Below are 25972 nucleotides of genomic sequence, written 5' to 3' on the forward strand. Positions count from 1 at the left end.
GAGAGTGGTCAAAGGGTGCCAGGCACCTGGGGCTACCGCCCCCCACTCTCCACAGTCACAGTGGTTAGAGAGGCCTGAGGTCGGGCTCTCATCCCTGACAGTTGTCTGGGGCCACTGTGGCTTGCTGTCCTGGTGGACAGAGTTGCCCCTGGGGGGGGGAGGACGAGAGTCACACCCCGGGGGTGGAGTGGGCAACACCACTGTGTTGGCCCTGGTGGTACTATCTGCCCATTGCAATACATCTGTGAGCAAAGTAAAGTTAGGTGTTGCACAGATGGTGTCTGTAGATGTGGAGAAGGGTTCCCCATGGGTTAGCTTAGTGGGCCCTGAGAGTATGGACAGAGGGATCCAACTGGAGTCAGGAAGGCGTAGAACTGGAGCATGCCCCTGCTGTTGTGGGCCTGGGTCCCTGTTCTATCGCCCCAATCAGGGAAGTACATCAAGGTATTGATTGTTCTCCCCTGGCTTTAGGCTGGTAGGGGGTCGTGTTGGACTTTTGCTTTTGCAGGGTCATCCCCAGACTTTTTTGCCTCCTGCCTCCTATATTTTTCTGACATGTTGCTGTTGGCTTTTCAACTCTGAGCACTTTACCACTGCTAACCAGTGCTAAAGTGCATATGCTCTCCTGTTTAAATTGAATGTAAGTGGTTTATCCATGATTGGCATATTTGAATTACTAGTAAGTCCCTAGTAAAGTGCACTAGAGGTGCCAGGGCCTGTAAATCAAATGCTACTAGTGGGCCTGCAGCACTGGTTGTGCCACCCACATAAGTAGCTCTGTAATCATGTCTCAGACCTGCCACTGCAGTGTCTGTATGTGTATTTTTACACTGTAAATTCGACTTGGCAAGTGTACCCACTTGCCAGGCCTAAACCTTCCCTTTCCTTACATGTAAGGCACCCCTAAGGTAGGCCCTAGGTAGCCCCAAGGGCAGGGTGCAGTGTAGGGATAAGGTAGGACATATAGTAATGTGGTTTATATGTCCTGACAGTGAAATACTGCCAATTTCGTTTTCACTGTTGCAAGGTCTGTCTCTCTCTCATAGGATAATATGGGGGCTACCTTTAAATATGATTAAAGTGTAGATTCCCCTAGAGAGTAGATGGACAGGTGGAGTTTGGGATCCCTGAACTCACAATTTAAAAATACATCTTTTAGTAAAGTTGATTTTGAGATTGTGCGTTTGAAAATGCCATTTTTAGAAAGTGAGCATTTTCTTGCTTAAACCATTCTGTGACTCTGCCTTGTTTGTGGATTCCCTGTCTGGGTCAGTTTGACAGTTGGGTTGTTTTTCACCTCACACCAGACAGTGACACAAAGGGAGCTGGGGTGTGATCTGCATTTCCTGATTAGCCATCTCTGCTAGGAGGGAGGGGTGGAGTGGTCACTCTCATCTGAAAGGACTGTGCCTGCCTCTGACAATGCTGTCTCCAGCCCCCTGGTGTGTGTCTGAGGCCTTGCCTGGGCAAGGCAGGATTTCACAAGAAGGTGTGAGTCCCCTTTGAAGAAAGGTGACTTCAAAGACTAAAATGGGTATAAGAAGGGCACCCAAACTTACAAACTTTAGAAACACTTCTGGAATCAAGAGGAACCTCTGCCTGGAGAAGAGCTGATCGCTGAGGAACAAGTGCTGCCCTGCCTGTGACTGTGCTTTGTGGAGCTTTCCTGCAGTGCTGCTTCTGCCAGAGTAAGAGGGCAAAGACTGGACTTTGTGTGCCTTCCATCTTGAAGAAGAAATCTCCAAGGGCTTGATGTAGAGCTTGCCTCCTGTTGTTGAAGTCTCAGGGATAGCAAAGACTTCTTCCTGCCAGCACCTGGAGTCTCTGGAGAGACCCCTACTCTGCTCTGTGGTGCCCTTCCAGTTCCTGGGACCCTGAAAGGAGAGGCTGGCAGCCTAAGGACAAAAATACACGCACCGAGCGCCGTGCGGAGAAAAGATCGACGCGAACCCGATCGCGGCTGAGAAAACGACGCAACGCCGACTCCGCAGCTGAGAAACGACGCCGCAGGAAACGCGACCGGAGAATCGACGCCCGGAGCAGGAGAAACGACGCGCAGCATCGCTGACGAAGGCTGAGAGATCGCAACCAGCGCCGCGGGACTTTCGGACCGTCGCGTGGCTGGCTTTTTCGACGCGCCTCGCCGTGCCGAGCTGTTTTCGACGCATATACCCGTGCAGGGTTATTTTCGACGCACACCGCCCGTGCGGGGTTATTTTTGCCGCAAACCAGGTACATTTTCACGCTAGCAGTGCTAGTGTGGTGTTACAACTACCTAAAGACTCTTTTTATTTTAAACCTTTAAAAAATCATAACTTGACTTGTGTATGTTGGATTTTTGTCGTTTTGGTCTTGTTTTGTCTAGATAAATATTTCCTATTTTTCTAAACTGGTGTTGTGTCATTTTGTAGTGTTTTCATTAAGTTACTGTGTGTGTTGGTACAAATACTTTACGCCCAGCACTCTGAGGTTAAGCCTACTGCTCTGCCAAGCTACCAAGGGGGTAAGCAGGGGTTAGCTGAGGGTGATTCTCTTTTATCCTAACTAGAGTGAGGGTCCTTGCTTGAACAGGGGGTAACCTGACTGTCAACCAAAGACCCCATTTCTAACAGGCGGTATCTCGACCGGAGTCGGATGACTTCGCCACATGCATGCCCTTTTTCGGTGCCGATGATCGGTCACCTATTTTTCGGGTTGAGCCATGGCCTGTTGGCGGTGGCGTCCCCTGGGCTTTTGTTGTCTTCTCGTGAGTTTTATGTTTCGACGTCTTACTCACGGTTTTCGGCGTTTCTTCAGGATCGAGCTCGTCCGAGTCCGATTCGTGGATGGAGAAGGTTTCTTCTTCCTCCTCGAAACGCCCTTGTCCTGTCGGCGCCGACGCCATCTGCAGTCTTCTCGCTCTTCGGTCTCTTAATGTCTTCCTCGACCGAAACGCTCGACAGGCTTCACAGGTATCCTCCTTGTGCTCTGGAGACAGACACAAGTTAGAGACCAGATGCTGATCTGTATATGGATACTTGTTATGACATTTTGGGCAGAAGCGGAATGGGGTCCGTTCCATCAGCCTTGAAGAGACACGTGGCCGGGCCGACCAGGCCCCGACGGGGGGATCGAAAAAAAACCAAAGGGCCACCGGAGCTCTTCAAAAGTCGGTGTCGATCTGTTGTAACTAACCCGATACCGAACGCAAACAATACCGACGATTTTTCCGAGATTCTAACTAACTTTCCGACCCGAAACACGGAGCGAAAAGGAACACGTCCGAACCCAATGGCGGAAAAAAAACAATCTAAGATGGAGTCGACGCCCATAAGCAATGGAGCCGAAATGGGAGGAGTCCCTCGATCTCGTGACTCGAAAAGACTTCTTCGAAGAAAAACAACTTGTAACACTCCGAGCCCAACACCAGATGGCGGGATATGCACAGCATGTGTATCTGCAGCTACACATGCCATCGAATATATATATATATATATATATATATATATCTTTCGTACAATGTCATGATGTGCTGAACCATGCACCTCTGTGTTGTTCCTGCTGTGCTCATTCTGAATTATTAAACACAGATGGGCCTTGGTGCCAGGACAAGGTTATAAGCTAACCTCGGAAGATAGGAGTTTACTAGGTCCTGATGCTAACACCATGGTTACCAAACCATTGCTCTCTAACTAGTTCTGCTCCATACTTACTGCCCACAGGGCACAAGTAGTGCCAAAACAAGAGTGAAAGGAAACTTTCCCCTCCATTAGTCATGCTTTAACAGCATTAACAATAGTGTGGGTGAGCACTACACCAAGACGTTATTATGGTCCAGAATTACTGCATGCAAGTGATTTTGAAGGGTCCGAAATGACTGAATGTTGGGTTGTAGAGCGTACTGGGTATCCTCAATTACAAAGGCACTGAATCCTGAGAAAGCTTTCGATAACATCTCATTGCCTTTTCTGGAAGCAGTGGTGATAAAGATCGGAGTGGAATAACTCTTGAACCATTTTAGAACAGGCCATAGCATCTTTCTCCTTTATTTTGTTTTAGTCAAGAATCTAGAAAAGGATGACCATTTTTGAATGATGAAACGTTGACTTGGAAAGTTAAAAGCAAATAATATGTTAAAAGTTATACACTTAGGACAGAACACATACAGCTTGCAGCAAACTGCAATATTATTTGTGTCAGACGTTTAAAAAACACGAATCCCATCATCAGGAACGAATGAGGAGTATAAAAGATTCTCCGCCTACTTCCTTAACCCAACAAAAGCAAACTGTAAATTAGCAATGTAAATCAGTCAATGAGAAAAGATTGAATACTTAAGGGGGTATGATGTTGATGACCTTAAGTAAAGCTCCTACACAGATGCACCCCCAATAATTTCTGTAAAATGAAAACAAAAATACTATTTAAAAAAAAATACTCGAGCTATTTAACAAATTCGGTGTTGGAGAGCTATTGGCACAGCCAGAGAGGCAGTCACATTCCTTATTTCTCTTGCTAACCCCATCCTCACAGTCACTCCCAAGCTAGACAAAGATCAAACAGGTGCGCAACGCGGGGTAGGTTTCCCGCGATAGAGGATTTAGAAAACACTATCTCCTTGGTTGATGCTAGCGCAGACCTAGGAAGCCTAATCTCTAATATGGGATGGGCGACCATTTTGACCAACTGACTCTGACATACTTTGTCTTCCATTTGTAAGTGACTTTCCAGCACTTGACAATTCTTGCTACATAGGAGAAGTAGTTTATTTTTTCTGGGTCCTGAAGAAGCGTCATGGGATCACTTCGTGACCAATATAAGACGCGAAACATGTTGACCATTAGACAGGATTAGGTATACTACCTTTCCCTCATTATAGAGTGCAGTAGTACATTATTCCCATCAACACTCCCCACATTTATTTTTTAATCTTGGCCTGCACCTTGTCTCTGACTCATTAAAATGATGGTTTAGGTTCGGAGCCAATTTTAGAGTTGTGTCTCTCTCTCTTACTCTCCTACCCTCCTTTACTTTTCTTCTTAGTCAGTTTTCATTCCAGACCTCCTTTTTGGCAATTTACCAACGGTTGAGTGCCACCCTGAATTGCGGGTGGCCCGCCAGACATTGCAACACCGGTCTGACGAGGAGTAAGCCCTATGATGAAACCTGTCACCCTATTGGGTGCTTGAGGGCTCTCCTAACACCCATCATAGACTCGCCCTTGCTTTCCAATAGAACTATTAGGTTTTTTAGTTTTTTGTCTTTTGGAACAGTGCACCTACATATATATAAAAGATCAAACACCACCAGGCAGATACAGACCAATTTAGCAAAAGAGACTGCAAAATCCAGATAAACAAAAACTCACAACTAGACTATCTTCTCCACTTAACAATATGTTCTTACTTTCCCAAATAGGATTTACAAACGGTAATTTATCAATAGACAATACAAAACCTAATTTCCACATCATTGTGGCTGCAATGATCACTTAACACATCTTAAGTAACGGTCACTGAATGCACAGAAAGCTTTTGATACGACCCGTTCTGCAAGCGGGGATGGGTACACTCAGACTGGAACTCTTTATCTAAGTTGCTATGGCGTTAAAATAAAAGCAGATGGTGTTTTTCATTTCCTTTATGAAAGAGGAACCAGTTAAGGCTGAATCTTTTCTTCCCTTCTTTTTTCATTCGGATCCTTACTTTCAAAGTTATCAATAAGATGTTGCATGGTATCCAAGACCAGAACACCTACAAGCTGGCAATATATGAATTAATATTTCTATTTATTTGAGATGTTGACAAATCTATCCCTGCCATACGAAGAAAGATTGCTGATTATGCAAGGTTCTATAGCTAGTCTTAACATAACAAAAACAAAACGCAGGCCACTCAAAAACACTATGCTAATACTATAATGTAAGAAAAGTGGACAAAGCTTCCCTAAAGTATCTTTAAATACTTTTTCAGCTCCAGTAAAGAAAAATATAACACTGTACTTAATACCAATTTCATAATCCAAAACGTCTCCAAACTGACACAGAAAAGGTCATTAAAATTCCTATCTCAGAGTCTCAAAATAATCACATACTCCAGTTATTACTTATTTCCTCTTTACAGTCAAAAAGAGCCTTCGATTTTCAATTTTTACTTAACTGGACAACGCCCCAAAGTCAGAGTAACAGAACAGAACTAGATAGCATACATGCAGGCAAAGAGGGTTCTTAGAATGGCCAACCATTACTACTACAGTAAATATCAAACTAAATTATTGGCTACACTAATGGTCTCACAACCACAATCCCACTGAAACCGGAATGAATATGGAATCTACTTGAAATGTACTTCGTGGACTCCTAGCTCACCCCGCCCTCTTTGCCTCCTGCACTTGTGTTACTAAAACTACAGAAGATAGACATTTCTCACAAAGCCCTAAAGTACAGAGACAATATCAGCAAACTGGCAACAATAATACATACTCTGACCGATCTCTGGAACAAGGTAAGTTTGAGATACGCTGTGTCCATAAATTTTGGAGCTATGGATTACCAAATCGGGATTTTATAGCTTCTTAAAACTAAAGCATAGGTCACTAAAACGGGTTAACCTCGTTCATGTATTTCTAGATCTCACAACAATAATAAAGCAAGGAGACACAGCCGCCTAGGTACAATGCAATATCACTTACAAAAGCAAGGGACAGAATTACATTAGACTTGACCTTAGATCTCTCTTCAGATGAGACACAGACAACAGTCTCGAATGAAGCTTGCGGGGACACATTTTTAACTACGCTTTTACCTGTGAAATCTCGCCCAAATTAAAGCAAACACATTAGATGCTAAATCGTAGCTCACCCTAAAATAAGCACGTTGTTTAAAACAGGTCTATTAAAAAATGACACTTTGTGGCATTTCAAATTAGAGGAAACATTAATCCATCTCTTGTCCATTTTGAAACCAAAAGACTTAAAATATTTTGAGCTGTTGATCAGTTTGTTTATAAATTGGCCCGACATCTGTGCTATCAAGCTGAAAATGAGAAGCACAGATATTTCCTAACTGTGTATGGCTAACACAGCGGGTTACATATTTATATGGTAGTTAACGTAATCCATTCCAAATTAAAAGTCAAGTGCAAACCACTCACATAATTGGGAATTCATTAAATAACAGTGAACTCAAAAGTATTTCAATTTATCCAAAATGGCCTAGATGTAATCTGGGCGACTGTCGCTTGTGCAGATTAAAATGCAAGTGTTATGAATGTCTCGGGGAAGACAAAAATATTGCAAGTGCAAAGGACTCGTCTCTGCATTAGCCACAAAATGGCTGTTGTACCAGTTAGGCTGTGTATAGAAGACCGGCCATCAATTTAACGAATCTGGCTGTTAGCCTGCCATTCGTTCCTTGGAAGCAATGCAGTTCATCATGTGAGCAAGTCCATGGGTTCAGTTCCCAGAAGGGTGAGCCAAGAATCTTTTATCTCACAATGAGAATCGAGACACATACAGAGGACATGTACTAATGATTTCTTGGAGTATGGACAGAAGCACCATGGAAAACTAGCCCTAACATACTTCCATTTTTGAGCTATTTCACCTATGTTGAAGAGGCTAAGACGCGGTCTTAAAAATGTAAGTTTGGTTACCCTGGGTATTGGCAGCATTAGGCATCTCTGGGGGTGCCAATTTTTCATCTGTAGCAACAGCATACAGATTATGGCCATCATTACAACCCTGGCGGTCAGTGATAAAGCAGCAAGTAATACCACCAACAGGCCGGCGGTGACAGAAATGGAATTATGACCACAGCAGAAACCGGTCAGACAGCCACTTTAACACACCGACTGCCGCAGCAGTATCAACAAGCACCACAGCAGTAACCGCCAACAGCCAGGCAGAAGATAATGTGCCGCCCACACTATTACTACAGCCCTATCCGCCACCTTTCCCGGAGCAGTCGCAACGACATCAAAAGCACGGCGGAAACAGAACACAGAAGTCAAAGGACCCATCTCTGGAGACTCAGGGAACAATCATGACGCCTGGGAGCCTGAGTTGCACATATTTCCCATGCTTGTCTACCTTTTCCTGCATTATGAACACCAACGCATGCGAAGATAACCACGGTGAGTACTGCTGCATAGCACACAAGGGAGGGGGGAGGAAAAAAAGTGTGACACACACATACACAAAACCACAAAACCCCCACCCCCACCACCACACACACAACCAGATGCAGTAACATTACATATCCACCCTGTACCCCTCAGGAATAATGCAAGGACAAAATGATTTGAAGAAAGTGAGTGTAATACAATTAAATAACATGAAAAAGTGCATCAAAATACAAACGTATATACATATTTGCAAATGTAGGGACACTGCCCAGTCCTCAATGTCCGTAGGCCACATCACATAGGCCAAGGCCCCACCTCACTCTTGCATCAACATGGAGAGAACACTGCAGGGGCATCAGGTCGAAAATACACAGGCACCTAGGGGGGCAGGGAGAGCGGGGGGTGCTAAGGGGGGTGCTTCAGCCGAAAGATGGTACAACACCACTGGTCATGGAGGGGACTACGTGCCCTGTGCACTGTCCTGGGGAGTGCAAGGCCACAGTCTCCCTGATGGGTGGTTTGCCCACTGGTTCTGGAGGGGGCTTTGTGCCCAGTGTGCTTCATCCTGGGAAGGATGGGGTGAGTGGATGGCTTCTTCCACTGGTTCTGGAGGGGGACTTGTGCCCAGTGTGCTTCATCCTGGAAAGGATGGGGTGAGCTGATGGCTTCTCCACTGGCTCTGGAAGGGAAATTGTGCTTTATCCTGGGAAGGATGGGGTGAGTGGATGGCTTATTCCACTGGTGCTGGAGGGGGCCTTGTGCCCAGTGAGCTTCATCCTGGGAAGGATGGGGTGAGTGGATGGCTTCTTCCACTGGTTCTGGAGGGAGCTTTCTGCCCAGTGAGCTTCATCCTGGGAAGGATGGGGTGAGTGGATGGCTTCTTCCACTGGTGCTGGAGGGGACCTTGTGCCCAGTGTCACAGACTCTCACCTGGGTGTCAGACCCACAGGATTTGCAGGGGCCAGGACGCACAGCAGCCCATGGAGGCAGGACTACACACTGTCCGCCGGCGGTGATGGCTGCTCAGTGGTGGCAGTGGCGGGGCTGGTGTCAGTGCTAGCAGTGGTGGGGGGAGGCTCCAGCCTACCCCTGCCCACTGGGGCTGCTGCTGCTGGCAGTGGTAAGGGTGGCGGTGCTGGCCGTGCTGGCTCTAGCCCTTCCCCTGGAGCCTCAGACTGCAGAACCACCATGGTTGGGGGTGGGGGCTCAGAATGAGTCCCAGCAGCAGGCCCCTTGCCCTTCCTGTCAGCAGCCGGGGATTGCCCCTTGCCCTCCCCTCCTGCAGCTGGTGGTGCCTCCTTGCCCTTCCTGGACGCAGCCGGTGGTGCCTCCTTGCCCTTCCTAGTCTCAGCCGGTGGTGCTGCCTTGCCCTTCCTGGTCGCAGCCGGTGGTGCTGCCTTGCCCTTCCTGGTCGCAGCCGGTGGTGCCTCCTTGCCCTTCCTAGTCGCAGCCGGTGGTGCCTCCTTGCCCTTCCTAGTCGCAGCCGGTGGTGCCTCCTTGCCCTTCCTAGTCGCAGCCGGTGGTGCCTCCTTGCCCTTCCTAGTCGCAGCCGGTGGTGCCTCCTTGCCCTTCCTAGTCGCAGCCGGTGGTGCCTCCTTGCCCTTCCTTGATGCACCTGCTGCAGGCGCCCTGTCAGTGTGCTGCCTGGTGCCCAGAATCCTCTCCCACCTGCAGCAGCTGTCAACACTACTGTGGCAATGGGCTGGGTGGCTGAGGTGCGCACCTGGGTTCTGACCACCCTGGCCTGATGAGTAGGATCAGGGGAGTAGAAAGGGGGAGTGGTAGGGAAGAGGTCGACGGTGGAGAGGGAAAGCTTCTTAGGGACATTGGGGCGGGAAGAGGATGAAGGCTTGGAAGTGGAGGAACAGGAAGTGTTTGTAGGAGGTGTCTGCTGTGTTTGGGAGCATGGGCTGGATGCTGTTGTGAGGTGGATGGCTGTTTGGTGTCTGAGTGCTTGAGTTTGTGTACTTTGGGAGGAGGGGGCACAGACAGTGGGAGAGGACACAGGGAACGAATGTATGGAAGTGTGGGTGGAGACTGCCAGTGAGGGGCATGTATTGATAGGCGTGATTGTGGTAGTAGATGAGGATGTAGTGCATGCAGGTGTGAGTGTAGACGCTACTGGGATGGAGGTGGACGACAAGGAGGGGGATACAGTGGAGGCAGTGGATGTTGATATGTCTGCATCTGGAAGGTGTTTGTGTGAGTGCCTGTGGGATGATATGTGGTGCTTGTGTTTGCCTGAACCACTCCTGTGTGTTGTCCTGGGTGCATGTTGGTCTGCCTGTGTGCTTCGGATAGGGTTGGGTTGAGGATAATGGGACTGGGCAGAGGAGGTTGGAGGGGGGAGGCTAGAAAGAGGGACAATGGCTGCCATCAGGGAGGAGGCCAGAGCCTGGATTGATCTCGGTTGGGCCGCCATGCCAGAGTGAATGCCCTCCAGGAATACATTTGTTTGTTGCAAATGGGCTGCCATTACCTGGATGGCATTCACAGTGGTTGAAAGCCCAACAGTGATGGATCACAGGAGGTCAATAGCTTCCTCACTCAGGGCAGCAGGGCTAACTGGGGCAGGGCCTGAGGTGCCTGGGGCGAAGGAGATGCCCCACCCTCCTGGGTGAGCGGGCATGGGAAACAAGCGGAGGGGCTGCTGGGAGGGCGGTGCTGGTACGGGGGTGGTGGCTGTACCTGTATCTGGGGTGGGCGCAAAGTGGGCCGCCACCACCAGGGAGCTTCCATCAGAGGAGGTATCACTGACAGAACTGTACCCCTCCCGTCTCTGCCGTGGTGCTTCCCTCGTCCTCCGTCCCACTGGTTCCCTCACTGTCCGGGCCTCCTAGGCTCTTTGGGATGCAGCTCTCCCCGTTGCTGGTTCCTCTGCTCCTCCACCAGATGATGCTAATGCACATAAGGACAGGGTGACAAAACAAAAAGGGAGGGGGGGGGTGAGACAAAGGATACCCTTGGTCAATGGTGGCAACACCACCACCGTAGGGGCATGCACGCGCGCACACACAAACACACACACACACACACACACACACAGAATAGCCCTACGCACTAGGCAATGCACTAACAGTCACAATGTTAGTCACCAGCCCATGGACAGGGATGCCTAACGCCAATTGCAGCATGCCTGAGACCCACAGACACCTGTCCAGTAGTGGATGCCTACTAGCTTGTTTGGAGGAGGTTGACATCAGAACCCACCCAACATGGCCCCTACCCTGCATTCCCCGGCCTGGCCTAGGGGCACCCACAGGCCCACATCCCCCACCCGGATGCCACCCCACCACGCACAAGTAGTATATTGGGGCACTGTACTCACCCCCTTGTGGCCGCTGTATTGCACCCGAGCGCCCATCCAGCTCCGGATAGGCCACCGGCAGTATGCAGGCCATCAGTGAAGCCAGGGATCGACGGGCACCCCCTTCCTCGTTGGGAGCCATCCCCAGCTGGACCTCCGCCATCTTCCATGCCCACCGTCTCAGGTCCTCCCACCGTCTGATAGTGGGTGCTCCGCCTTCCGTAGATCCCCAATGTCCGCACGTCCTTGGCGATGGCACGCCATATACCATTTCTTTGATGGGCGCTGACCTGCAGAGAAATACACATAGGAAAAGGTATCAGACCGTCCTGCCTGTTACACTCATGGCCCACCATAGCCCTCAGACCCCCTTACGCACAGACATTGTCCACCATACATGCATCACGCTGCCCAGGGCCCTTCCACCAACCGCCCCCCTACACAAGGCCCTCGCACAGCACTCCATGCATTCATGCCCCATGCATTGTGCTCTCAGTGTACTCACCTGTTGGTCTGGAGGCCCATACAGCATTCAGTACAACTCCATCTACTAGTCTCTCCAACTCCGCAGCGGTGAAGGCAGGGGCCCTTTCCTCAGTGACAAGAGCCATGGTCAGTTCCAGACACAGGTCACAACAGCACTTGCAGTGTAGGCCCTCTCCTGTTGAAGGTCAAGTAGCAAGTGAGTGAAAAGACAGAAAATGGTGGTCACGTCCGCGGCGGTGCGTACTGTCACCACCGGTGTACATCACCAGTGGCCACTGTAACCCATAGGGCCCAATGAGGAGTTGCATGGAGGTTCTCGACCGCCTCCCGCAGCGGCGCACAACGTCAGCGGAATTACCTCATTTTCCCATGTCCCTCCATACAGGACAAGCGGACACCATTTGGGGGGCAGGCCATGGCACCTAACTGCGTCACAGTACACATAGGCACCATTTGGGCCTATCCAACAATATACTGTTACAGTCACAACATGCAATGCAGTGTAGTGTATGGGAATGTGGAATACTGACCAGCTGCTCACCGTTTGCCCCCCTAGATTGCAACCGCTGCAGATGAATAGGAGATGGAAATTCCATGTGTACAGGCCCCTGGGGGACTTGGCAACAATGGAGGACAGGCACATTATCCTCACCTAGACTAGAGAGGGCCACAATCACAGAGCTGTGTGCCCAATTGGAACCTGACATGATATCTGATATCCATCAGCCCACCAGGATCCCCCCTCTAGTGTAAGTGCTCCCAGTGCTCCATTTCCTGGCAAGTGGCTCCTTCCAAGTGACAGTGGGCTTGGCAACAGGAATGTCTCAGCCAATGTTCTCAATAGTGCTGACCGAAGTGTTGTCAGCCATGATTAAACAGATGCGCAGCTACATCGTTTTCCCGCAGGTGGAGGATATGGCTACAGTGAAAGCTGATTTCTATGCAATGGGACATATCCCCAACAATATTGGGCAATAGATGGTACAGATATTGCATTGTCTACCCCCCCCCCAAAAGAGAAATCAACAGGTGTTCAGAAATCGAAAGAGCTTTCATTCCATGAATGTGCAGATAGTGTGTGCCCGACGGACCACTACATTTCCCATGTCAATGCTAAGTATCCTGGGTCTGTGAATCATGCCTTTATCCAGAGGAATAGCAGCATCCTATATGTGATGGCTCAACTCCAGAGGCTCCGGGTGTGGCTAATAGGGGAGCTCTGGTTCCCACCCAGTAGGTGCTGGTGCGGGCCCTAAGAGTTAGCGTGTGGCTAACAGTTGTAACTCTCATTGCTTCTGACCCCAGTGAGGAATCCCAGGACAAGGGAAGAGGAACGTTACAATGAGGCACATGGGTAAACAAGAAGATCATTGAACGTACATTCGCCCTCCTGAAGGCCAGGTTTCGTTGCCTCCATCTAACAGGTAGATCCCTGTACTACTCACCCAAGAAGGTGTGCCAGATCATCGTAGCATGCTTTATGTTGCACAACCTTGCCTTACATCGTCGGGTGCCTTTTCTGCAGGAGGAGGATGAAGGAGATGGGAGTGTGGCAGCAGTGGACCCTGTGGACAGTGAATGAGGACAACAGGAGTGCAATAATACAACAATACTTGCAATGACACACAGGTAAGACACTGTCATTTCACTTTGTTTGACATTGTCACTGGCAGGCTGATTTTCCCACTTCTATGGCCACTTACTGTACCCTTTGGCATCTCTATTTTCAGATATTTGTGCCCCACTATCGCTCCTGGTGTGTTGACTGAAGCTAACTACAGGTCATTCCCATGTATACATTTCTGTACAGTTGTATTGCAGTGTTTAAAGCATGTTAAAGGAATACATAGTTCAATCATTTGAGACTCCATAATGTATTTATTCATATTGTGTTGATTAAAAATCTAATAAGTAGAGGGGGATGGGCAATGGGCTGGGGTGATGGTGGAGGAAAGTCCAGGATAGCGTCCAGTCTATTTGTATCACAGGTGCATTGTCCAAGGGGGCAAAGGAAGTGGAGCAATGGCAGTTCAAGGTGGACAAGGTGACAGAGTGGGACACAAGGGTGACAATCAGGAGAGTCTTATTTCCTGGCAGCGGTCTTGGCCATAGTCTCTGGCTTCTGCCTGGATCGTCGGGAACGTTTGTGGGGTGGTTCTCCTTCTGCAGGGGGTCGGGTGCTGGTGGTCAGTTGTTCCTGTGGCGGGCCTCCTGTCCACTAGCGGCAGCAGAGGTGGAAGGCTGTTCATCGGTTTGGCTAGTGTCAGGGGCCCGGTGGTGTGCCACTGCCTCCTTCATGGTGTTGGCCATGTCTGCCAGCACCCCTGCAATTGTGACCAGGGTGGTGTTGATGTCCTTCAAGTCCTCCCTGATCCCCAGGTACTGTCCCCTCCTGCAGCCGCTGGGTCTCCTGCAACTTGTCCAGTATATGGCCCATCGTCTCCTGGGAATGGTGGTATGATCCCAGGATGTTGGCAAGTGCCTCCCGGAGAGTCTGTTCCTTGGGCCTGTCCTCCGCCTGTCGCACAGGAGTCCTCCCAGCTTACCTGTTGACCTGTGCCTCTGTCCCCTGAACCATGTGCCCACTGACCCCAGGTCCCTGATCGTCCTGTGTTTGTGTGGGATGGCCTTGGGTCCCTGTAGTGGTGGACACATTGCTGATTGACATGTCTGGGGACAGAGGTATGGGCCCGCTGGGTGGGTACTGTGCTGGTGTTTCCTAAGGGGGAGGCTCTGTGGTGGTATGGGACTGTGCCAGGGTTACCGATTGTCCAGAGATCCCTGATGGGCCAGGTTGGTCATCCAGATCCAGAGCTGCTGTCATCATTGTGGGCCTCTTCTGGGGGTGGACTTGATACTGCTGGCACCTCCTCTCCAGTGACGTTGTGTGGGGGACCTGTGGGGATATATATGCAGTTTTGTTTCTGTGTGTATCATCTTGTGCATGGGTGTGTTGCCCTGTATGGTTGTTCTTGCCCTGTCAGCTTTGCCTTGTGTGAGTAGGTGTTTTGTGGGCTAGGTGATTCGCTCCTGTGATGGGGGTCCGTGCATTGGTGTTACATGCAGGGCTTGGTATTGGGAGGGGTGGGTTGTGATGGTGGGGTGTGTGTGAGGTGGTGAAGTGATGGGAGTGAGGGTAAGGGTGGGGATTTGTGATGGCATGCGGGGGGGTCATAGTAATAGATATTGGACTTACCAGAGTCCAGTCATCCTCCTACTCCTGCCAGGCCCTCAGGATGCATGATTGCCAAGGCTTGCTCTCCTCTGTACAGCTATTTGGTGTCTTGCTGCTGTGGCACACACCTTCCCCATAGGTCATTCCACCTCTTCCTGATGTCATCCATTGCTCTGTGGTGTTGTCCCACTGCGTTGACCCTGTCCACGATTCTGCGCCATAGCTCCATCTTCCTAGCAATGGATGTCAGCTGCACCTGTGATCCGAATAGCTGTGGCTCTACCCAGATGATTTCCTCCACCATGACCCTTAGCTCCTCGTCTGAGAACCTGGGGTGTCGTTGTGGTGTCATGGGTATAGTGTGAGTGGTGTGGGTGATGGTGTGTGGGGTGCTGTGTCGGGGTGTGTGTAGTAATGTGCATGGATGGTGTATACGTGATGGTGGTGTGTGTCTGGGGTCCTCTCTTGTGGCAATTGTTTGTATTTGTAACGGGTTGTGGGTAATGTGGGTGTGTGTTTTGTAGTGGTGTGGGGCGGTGTAGTGTGTGCACGTGTGTCAGGTGTGTGTTATTCAAATTGTCCAATGTGGTGGTGTTTTGTTAGGCTGTGTGTATTTTGAGCGCAGCGGTATGTACCATCAATGGTTCAGCGCTATTGAATGTCCGATACAGTGATTCGTGGGTCATAGTGCTGTGGGCATAGTTCTGTTAGCATAACGGTGTGGGTTTTGCTACTGCTAATTTATCACTGACGTTTTGGCTGGCGGACTTGTGTGTGTGGCTGTATAGTGACTGATTGCTATGTGTGGGTCATAATATGGGTAGTGTTAATCGGCCGCGGCCGCAGTATGTTGGTGGCAGTCAGCATGGTGGAAAGCGGTACTACCGCCAATGTCATAATGAGGCCCTATTTTTATTTTGCCTGCTGGGGTTGAAGATCAACAACTCGGTTTTGCTTTTGAGCGGATATAAAATTTCATTTGAGATATTGATGGTCCATTGTGGGGTCATCCAAAGGGCGTGCAGTATTTTTGACGGCCTAATGGCTAGGTCTGGAATTGCAGAGTTCCTGGCCAAGGTAATGTCTGAAAGTGCACTTTTTAGTAATGTAGTGCTTTGTGCCAGTGATTGCTCCAATGGGATGTACTCAAGATAATTGAGCTTCCCTCAGTAAATTTGTTACTCTGACGATGGATTTGTACAGCTTAGACTGTGCCTGGCTAAACCACCCAAAGAATTTGGCAGGAAATGCATCAAAGCTGTATGTTAATGACGGGATGTACGTAACATTTAGCACTAAGGAGTGATGTGAGAGAATGGCAGGTAACGTGAAACAACGCTTTTTCTAGCACAACTCTAATTCTTGCTACTTTAGTGGCAAATAATCCCATGTTTCTGATGACCCGAAGCTAGAAATTCCACCTGAGGCACTAATAAGTTTGTGCTGGTAATGGCATGAGGTCCTACCTTCCATGGTTTTGTTTGGATGTTTTAATTTTCATTTATTTCTTAATTAATTTCAATGCAGTTACTTTTACAATAACGACTGAGGTTATCTAGTGAGCATTGAAGGCCTCTGGCGGAATGATCAAGTAAGACAGTGTAGTTGGCAAATTGCAGAACACCTAGTGGCTGTCTATTTAGAGAGTATGGACTTTGATCTGCTAATTGCGGTCTCCATTTTGGCAAAGAAATGGTTAAAAAAAAAAAACTGGATCCAACACGCATCCCTGTTTCAGACCTTTTTATTTTTAAATATTGGACACCTTTTTTTGAGGGGGTTCTGTTGGCTCCTAGTTTGCCTTGGATCCAACTATTAGCGTAAAGAGTGATTGTTGTGTTCAGCATGTTGGTAGGAAGGCCCTAGCTGCTCAACTCTGATGACAGAAACGCTATTGAATACCTTACTGTAGTCATGGAAGCATAAATGGAGGATTTTTTTGCTAGTTATTGAATTGGGAACAAGCAGGGGGGTGGCCACAATGTTATTGGTGGTTCCACAGTTTTTTTCCTGAATCCTGTTTGGAACCAAGATATCAAGTTGAATTTTTTGCTGGCCATTCTTGCACATTTTCCAAGATTAAGGAGGCAAAACATTTGGCCTCAACATGCAGGAAGACTACTACCCTGTAATTTGCAGGGTCATTCGTACCATCTACCCTTTTCTTATGTATGGGATAGAAATAGGATCCTTGCCAGGAGTGTGGTACTGAACAGGAGTAATAGCAATTGTCAAATATCTTAATTACTGGATTGAACACAAAAGTGGAATTAGTCTTAAAGAAGAATGCTGGGAGTCAGTTTGATTCTGTCGTACCATCGTTCCTACTTTTGGAGATTACCCTTAGTAGGGTCTCCTTGATTACTCAACCTGGAGATTTTTTTTTTCTAGCTTGACAGGTGGATTTGCTGAAAGCTGATCCTTGATGGCATTCTCTTTGGTGGCTTGCACTATTGGGATATTGGTGTGAGGTTTTTTTTTTTTTTTTGAGATGGTCAAAATCTCTAGAGAGGTTCCCTTTGTGGTGTCCTTTGCGAAGGAACAGATGTAATAAAATTAAGAAAATAAGACATTTAACATTAATAACATGCAGAATTAACACGTGGGCCTCAAAGGAAAAGCAAATGCTATAATACTGCAGAAGAATAAATGTGTACAGACAGCCAGTTGCACTTATTTAAGTGGCCGAAACCGCATTTTACTAACACATTGACCTATTTCAACAAAGTGAAATTAAATGTTTCCTGACCTTCCCATAGGCATAGGTTTCATAAAATGTATTAATTGAATACACTGTTAATGCTTAACCCGTCAAATGTTTCTATTTCAACAAAGAACTGGAGAATAAATGCATATGAACCTTATATAATAGTGAGTTCATGTAGAAGCTTAAACACTGCAATGCAATTTCTTGCAGAAAATGAATGGTGAGAATTAGCTGCAAAGTTAAACCCTGTATTGATAAACATGTGTTTTCTGCTAGAGACAAAGACCGGTGCTGATAAAATGAACAAGAGAAGTTATTTAGAAGGTTAGACAAAATCTATTTTTCTGAATAAAAGATTCATACACCATGAAAAATAAGGACACTTAGGGCCTGATTACAACTCTGGCGGAGGGGGTTAATCCGTCCCAAATGTGACGGATATCCCGCCCGCTGTATTACGAGTCCATTATATCCTATGGAACTCGTAATACAACGGGCGGGATATCGGTCACATTTGGGACAGATTAACCCCCTCTGCCAAAGTTGTAATCAGGCCCTTAATGATAAGAAATGGCTGTTGTTACTTGTTGTTACCATCTGTGGTATTGCGTTCTAGAGAGGTGACTAAGGTTAATCTCCCCTAACGTCAAAGATCTACAGGCCTAGCAGCAGGGATGTCACCCAGATGAGTGGTAAGACTTTCTTGTAAACGTAATTGTGAATTGATGTCCCAGCGATACCACATTTGATGTGTACAAAGTAGTTACATATTTTTCCCATGCTGCTGCATTTAATGCTTTACAGATTGGAGGTTCGTTGACACGGACAACTCATTACTCCGTTACTCACCAAAATACGCTGGAGTTGCTGGAAAAGCTGCCTGTGTCTGTAGAAAGACAAACAGTGCATGAACTGGTATGTAGCAGGTTGAGTTTTAAGTCTTCAGTAATCATGTATTCTGCATCTATGTTTACTGTAGGCAGATCCAATGGTTATATTTCCAGCTGATCCACCTTTGGGCATAGAGATCTGGAGCAAGGTTCTAGATATGTGTTTAATATTATTAGTTTTTGTAGTTCTGCATTTGGAAAGGTCAGTTGACTCCTAGAAGTCATGGTTATCAATGTTGAGGTTTTCTGTTTGAATGTGGATGTTAGTTTTGACAAAAGTTATAAGGCCACGTGCAGGCCTGTGTTTTTCTGATAATCTTATGGCAAGACTGCGGTACGCTTCATAGCCTAGAAGTAGAGCTTATGTTTTCCATGTTTCTTATAGACATGTGATGTCAAACATGGTGGGGTAATTTACAGCATCTTTGAGGATGTTGCATTCATTCTACATGGAAATGTTCCAACAGTAGATTTGCATAAGATGGATATGATGACTGAGAATCCGGTTCTTTTTTCTGTCAGATCATGGTTAGGGATGCACATCTGTGAACCTGGTGCTTGTGTGAAGTTATTTTTGGATACTGCTTATTTTAACTTTGACCAGACTCAGAGGTTGTCAACGGTTCAACCAAGCAAACTCTTTTCCTATGGGGACTGAAGTCATTGTGACTGCACTGGTTTACTTGGGATAGAGACACTAACTTGATTATCTTTTTTTGTATGTAAGAGTTTTGGTTGTGAAAGTATCTATGCAAGGCATTAAAACCTCGTAATTGGTTGAAGATGACCTTAAAATATGGGTATTCAAAGGCTTTACAAAAGTTTCATTAAACCCTGGACACAGTGTACCATTACTGGGTAATGTCTAGAAGGCTGTTAGGTAACGTTTGGGTTAGGGTACGGACATTTGTTTTCCCCAAGTATTGAATCTTTGTTTCTGGCATATAATGGATTCAATTTCAATGTTATCCTTAACACCTTTCTTGTTGATTCAGTTGTTTCTCCTTATTGGCAGGGTAGAAATGCATTATTAACTATTGATTAGTCAGAAATTGGCAGTTTATTGGGAAGTGATTTTAGTAACTGGAATATATTGCTGTGATTTGGATAATCATATGGCCACCCCATTAGATATTTAACGGCTACAGGTAATTATAGCTGCCAAAAAAATGCTATCCAAGCAGAAAGACTATAAACAAACTCAACTTCTGGTGAGCCAGGTCTGCTATCCTGAAAAACGTGACACGTTAACTTTTGAAGAGGTCTTTCCAAAACAGAATGGAGTGAAACAATTATGTATTAAGTACTGCAAAAAATCCTAGTGACACACGCAGCACAGATCAAAGATTTCACCACTCACTCCTTACAATTGTCTATGTAATGTACTTCAGCATTTTCTGTTAAATTAATTTTGTTATGTTTTGTACTCCTTCACAGTGGATTTTTTTTTCTATATTAGGAATGTAAGAAAGAACATAAGTAACAACACAACGTAGATCTACTCCGTAAATCCTTTAAAATAACTATAAAAGTTATATTATGTAGCATTTACACAATATTGAAAACAATTTACCTTTGCACTCGTGATTGTACCATACGGAGCAAATTCTCTCCTCAATCGGTCATCATCAATACCATCATCCAGGTTTTTCACATACAAATTTACACCCTACCAATGATAAAAAAACAAAGAAAAACTTCAATGTGAATACGTTCAAGGTGTTCTGCATTAAAATCATTATGTCTAAACACACATTTTTCAGATAATTAATATTCAGCAAAACACTGCGTCTTGCACTGCTATTATTGTTTCTACCACACAGATTTTTCTGATGAGCATATACTTTATTACATGCTGCACAGTACGTTATAGAAGTGTACAAATAGACTGAAGGTGGTTATGGGGTTGAGATATTAACAAGGCAGATCTTAGGGCAGGCAAAATTTTAAATTCAACAAGCGACGCTTTGCAAGAATTTGTTTTCCCTGCAACATGTTTTAATATTTTCTATCCATCGTCTCAGAAACCTAATAAATCCTAATTTTTAAACTACTAATTTTACAATTAACAAAGAAGGTCGTATTTTTTTTTTTTTACTACTCCACGTTAATATATCAGAGTACATTTTTAAGGGGTGGCTATTTGCAGACAGATTTCATATGCAAAGCCAATGGATTGCACTCACAAAGTGAATCCGACTCTGCTCCATACTACTGCATTCAATTTAGAAAACTTCATGGAATGCGCAGAGATATTCAACACATGATCAAAAAAGCCACATCAGGGTCTGTCTTCCACCAGTGCTGCCATTCTCTTAGGCTGCAGCTCCACTCAGAACCAATGTAATAATGAACATGTTACTTACTTTTGGTAAAACATTATCTGGTAGAGACAACATGTAGCTGCAGTTTCCTTACAAGACAGGATCCAGAGGATTTTCAGTGAGTGTCCTGGTGTGCACATAGGTGGAGTCAGTCAGGTCCGTGCGGAGTTGTCTGCACCAGCAGTGACATCTGAGTCACCTATATATGTGCCACTTCGACGCGCTGACAGCTACTTTTCACACCAAAAGGGTGGAGCCATGAAGAGCACCAATAGTAGTGTGTCCAAACTAGGGTCCTGAAAGGGATCATCCACGGCCCTAGCATTCTGTCCCCAGAGCAGGGGGAATTTGAGGGGGGGGGCATCACCGAAGGTAAGCAACTTGTTCATTGACAGACTTCTAGCTGCCGATTCCTTACCTTTGCACAGACACCCCAGTGGTGGGTCTGCAGACAAAATTAAACTAGGATGTCCTGCAGGACTGAACGGGCAAAATGCCAGTCCCTAAGGACCTGACTGTTCAGGAAGCAGTGCTTGGTAAACGTGTTGCGGGGAAGCCCACGTTGCTGTCTGGCAGATGTCCAGGTCTGGGACTACACTTGCTAACTCAATGGTCGCAGCTTGAACTCCGGTGCAATGAGCCCGTAAGCCTTCAGGAGGCTGCTTTTTCGCCATTGTGTAGTAGATCTTGATACAGAGAACGACCCATTGAGAGATGGTCCATTTCCACACTGTCCAACCCCTTTCTTCACTCCAAATTACTCCCACAAAGAGTTGGTCGTCCACCTGGAACTTTTTTGTTCAATTAAGACAGAACAACAATGCTCCTTTTGGGGTCTACAAAGTGGAGTCGCTTCTCTACCTTAGCGGGATGTGGAAGGGGTGACAGATTTGCCCACATGAAATGGTGTTACCACTTTCAATAGGAAAGAGGTCCTAGTGTGAAACACCTGTGTAGGAGGCTGGCCCGGTTTGTAGTGGGTACCAAAGGTACTTACACCTTATACCAGTTCCAGTTACCCCTTATTAGTAAAATGTAGTCAGTGTCTAGAAGCCAGGCTCTCTCGAGGTAGTGCGGGCGAGCAGCCAAGGCCTAACTAGGAGTCATGCAAAGCTCATGCAATACCACTGTAGGCACACAGTACTTACACACATGAAAGAAAATACTCAGTGTTACACAAATAAAGCTACTTTATTTTGGTGACACAAATGCCAAAAATGCCTTAGAGACTATAATTCCTTAGGAGGTAAGTAATATACACAGTATATACACACCAGAATGCAGAAACAGTTGTAAAAATAGTGCAAATAGTGAAAATCATAATAGATGGCAATGGGCCTGGGGGAACACAAACCATATACTAAAATAGAGGCAAAAGTGTTTCCCACCTAGGCAAGTGTAGTGTACAGAGGGGCGCTGGGAGTGTAAGAAAACACTAAAGGTGAGTAATAGAACCCACCCTAGAGCCCAGGAGTAAATCACTGCAAGTTTCCTAGAACACACAAGAGCACGTGATAGAAGATTATGCAAGAACCAGAAGAGACCTCAAGACACCAATGATGGATTCCCGGACCTGAAGTCCTGTGGAAGAAGGGTCCCAAGTCCAAGAAGCACTGAAGAGTCCAGGGAGAACAGGAGCGCCTGCTAACCCGGATGAAGTTTCAAAAGAAGAACCACCGGTGAAGAAGAATAGTCAGTATTGCACCCAAGAAGGCCGATGCGGGTTCCTGGTTGCTGCAGATGATTTCCCATGCCGGATGGATGACTGCAGTCTGGTTTGCGTCGCTGGATTCCGCAAACAAGCCTTGGCACACGCAAAGCATGAGATTAGCGGAAAATGGTGCTGCCCGGGACCAGGCGGCCTCTACCCAGGAGGGGGAGACAGAGGGGGCTCTCAGCAACTCAGAGAGCCCTCAGAAGATCAGGCAGCGCAAAGGAGTCCCACAGTACAGGGACAAAGAAGGTGCAAAAGGAGGCCCATGCAGTACTACACAAAGGGATCCCACGCGGTCGGAGAACCACTCAGGAACCTGTGCGTCACAGGTGCTGGAGCTGAACGGTGCAGGAAGAACTTCGTGGAAGGATGCCAACAAGCCTAGGCAACTGCAAAACACATGATGCACGGGGGTATTGTCTTGCGTGGGGAGGCAAGCACTTACCTCCACCAAAGCTGGACAGTCGGGACCACTTCAGTCCACCACCCTTTGTTGCTGGATCTATGCACTTCTTCAGGAGAGAGGACCCAAGCCACTGGTCATCGCTGCAGAGGGGTGCCTGCTGGAGCAGGGTAATGACTCCTGCACTTCAAGCGAGATTCCTTCCTTCTTCTGGTGCAGGCTAAAGACAGGCAGTCCTTGGAGGATGCATAACCAGGAAACAGTTGCAGTTACTGGCAGGTGCTAAAGATACGTTGCAGAAGTCGTTTTTGCTTCTTTGTTGCAGTTTGTAGAGTTCCTGGAGGGTCCAGGTGCAGTTTTGTCGGTAGAAGGTGAAGTAAATGATGCAGAGGATTCCTGCTGGAGCCTTGCAATCCGAATCTGAGGAAACACCCAAAGGAGAGACCCCAAATAGCACTAAAAGGGGGATTGGTCAACACAGGTAAGCACCTATCAGGGGAGAGCTCAGACATCACCTGCTGGCACTGGCCACGCAGATGCTCTTAGGGTGCCACACCACTTTGGAATCCAAGATGCCAAAACTCAGGGACACTCTGGAGGAGCTCTGGGCACCAACCCTGGAGTTGCGATGGACAGGGGAGTAGTCACTCCCCTTTCCTTTGTCTGGTTTCGCACCAGAGCAGGGACTGGGGGTCCCTGGCTCGGTGTAGATTGGATTATGCAATGAGGACACAATCTGTGCCCTTCAAAGCATTTCCAGAGGGTCTGGGATGGTACCCCTCCCATGCCTGTAACACCTATTTCCAAAGGGATAGGGTGTAACACCCCTCTCCCAGAGGAAATGCTTTGTTCTGCCTTCCTCGGTCCGAGCTGCTTGAGCAAAAGGAGGGCAGAAACTGGTCTGTGAGGTGGCAGCAGCTGGCGCTGCCTGGAAAGCCCCTGAAGGCTGCTATGGCAGTATTGGGGGTCCACTGTGGAGCCCTCAAAGTGCGTGGAATTATACAACCAATACTAGAATCAGTATTGGGGTATAATTCCAAGATGTTAGGCACCTTACATGGCCAGATTTGGAGTTACCATTGTGCAGCTGGACATACGTATGGACCCATGTCCAGTGCACGCGTAAAATGGTGTTCCTGCACTCTCAAAGTCCCGGGAAATGGTCATGGATGACATGGGGGCGCCTCTGCTAGTGCAGGGGTGCCCTGATACACAGGTATTTTGCACCTAGCCTTCAGGGTGGAAGGCCTGACATATAGGTGACCTGGTGCAGTGTAAATGGTAGTGAAAGGGTGCATGCACCATTTCACACAGACTGCAATGGCAGTCCTGTAGACACCTTTGCATAGGCTCCCTATGGGTGGCAAAAGTAATGCAACCCACAGGGAACCCCTGGAACCCCAATGTCCTGGGTACCCAAGTACCATATACTAGGGACTAATAAAGGGTGACCATTATGCCATTCGGAATGAAATACTGGCTTACCAGTATGCAGTGACAACATTGAGAGGAGAGAGAGCATAATCACTGGGGTCCTGATTAGCAGGATCTCAGTGACACAGTCAAACACACTGACATCAGGCAGAAATTGGGGGTAACATGCCAAAAAGAGGGTACTTTCCTACAACCTGTTTGTCCAGATAAACCAAGAAGAATAGAGGATTTGAAGATAAAACCTGTAGCTCGCACACATTCTGGGCAGATGTAATTGCCAAGAGGAAGGGTTTTTTAATGGTGAGCAGCCGGAGGGGTATTATTGTGGAGAAGCTTGAAAGGAGCGCACAAAAAATTTGAGGAACAAATTGGAGGTCCCACTGAAGCATAATAAAAGGAAAAGGAGGAAACATATGTACAAGGCCCTTCACAAATCTATTTACAATAGGGGACTAAAATAAAGAGGGTTGGTAAGGCAGACCCAAGATGGCAGACACAGCAGAAATATAAACCTACAGAGTGCCCAAAACAGAGCCCTGTTGGGAAAGTGTCAGACTAGGATGTTTTGGAGGTCGCTAAAGGGGGGTGATGGTATGGGCGCTGGTAGGGTCTTTTGGGGGTGGGGGGGGGGGGGGGGGAGGGGAGACGGACGTTTAGGAGTACATTAGACTGGCTAGACCAATGGCTCCCTGATCCATGAGGACGGTGGATCCCATGGCCCCGGCCATGCAGAGGCTGGGCAGTATGCGCAGCACTGTGGCTGGAGGGGAATGGACGTATTTGGATGTCCCTTTCGTAGCTAAAAAAAGGGGGTGAAAAGCAGAAAGAGGGGCCTGAGAGGCAGCTGTGAGGCCCAAGGACCTGGCTGTAGCTCAGGACTCCTTTAAGTGCTTGAGAAACAAGTCTGTCTGGTCTCCAAAAAGATGGGTACCATCAAAGGGCATGTCAATAAGGGTGGACTGGACATCCCCCGAAAAGCCAGACATCCTCAACCAGGCGTAGCCCTCAAGGCCACAGTCGATGTAAACTATCTGCCTAGTGAGTCAGTCGTATCCAGCCCACATCGTATTGTGAACTTCTCTGAATCTCTACCATCAGAAACAGCTTGGGAGAGAATTGCCCACTTGCGCAACTGTGTCCCATAAAGTATGGCTGTAAGGGCCCAAAAGGCATGCCGTCTTCATGGACTGCGATGCCGGGCGGGAGGGAGAAAACATCTTCTCCCCAAGTTGGTCCAGCCTCTTGGATTCCCAATCAGAGAGTCCGGAATGGACGACAGCCGGGGACATGGAGGATTGGATAACCAAGCTCTCAGGGGTTGGGTGTTGCGTCAGGGACATAGGTCATTGGAGCAGGTCTATGGTGGCGGACGATTGTCATATTCATAGGAGTCCCTGTGCTGTGTCTGGACCAAGTCCCCAGCAGGACAA

At 47.4% G+C, this 25972-nt stretch overlaps 1 protein-coding gene across 1 annotated transcript in view; it reads right to left on the reverse strand.

The window, feature by feature from the left end:
• Nucleotides 1–25972, reverse strand: part of PABPC1L (poly(A) binding protein cytoplasmic 1 like) — a 428971-nt gene that overhangs the window by 191045 nt on the left and 211954 nt on the right. The window contains exon 8 of the mRNA XM_069243541.1: nucleotides 20241–20336. Coding sequence (XP_069099642.1) covers nucleotides 20241–20336 — 96 coding nt within the window. The remainder of the gene's footprint in view (nucleotides 1–20240; nucleotides 20337–25972) is intronic.

This window comes from Pleurodeles waltl, chromosome 7 (assembly GCF_031143425.1).
Source record: "Pleurodeles waltl isolate 20211129_DDA chromosome 7, aPleWal1.hap1.20221129, whole genome shotgun sequence".
Lineage (NCBI taxonomy): Eukaryota > Metazoa > Chordata > Amphibia > Caudata > Salamandridae > Pleurodeles > Pleurodeles waltl.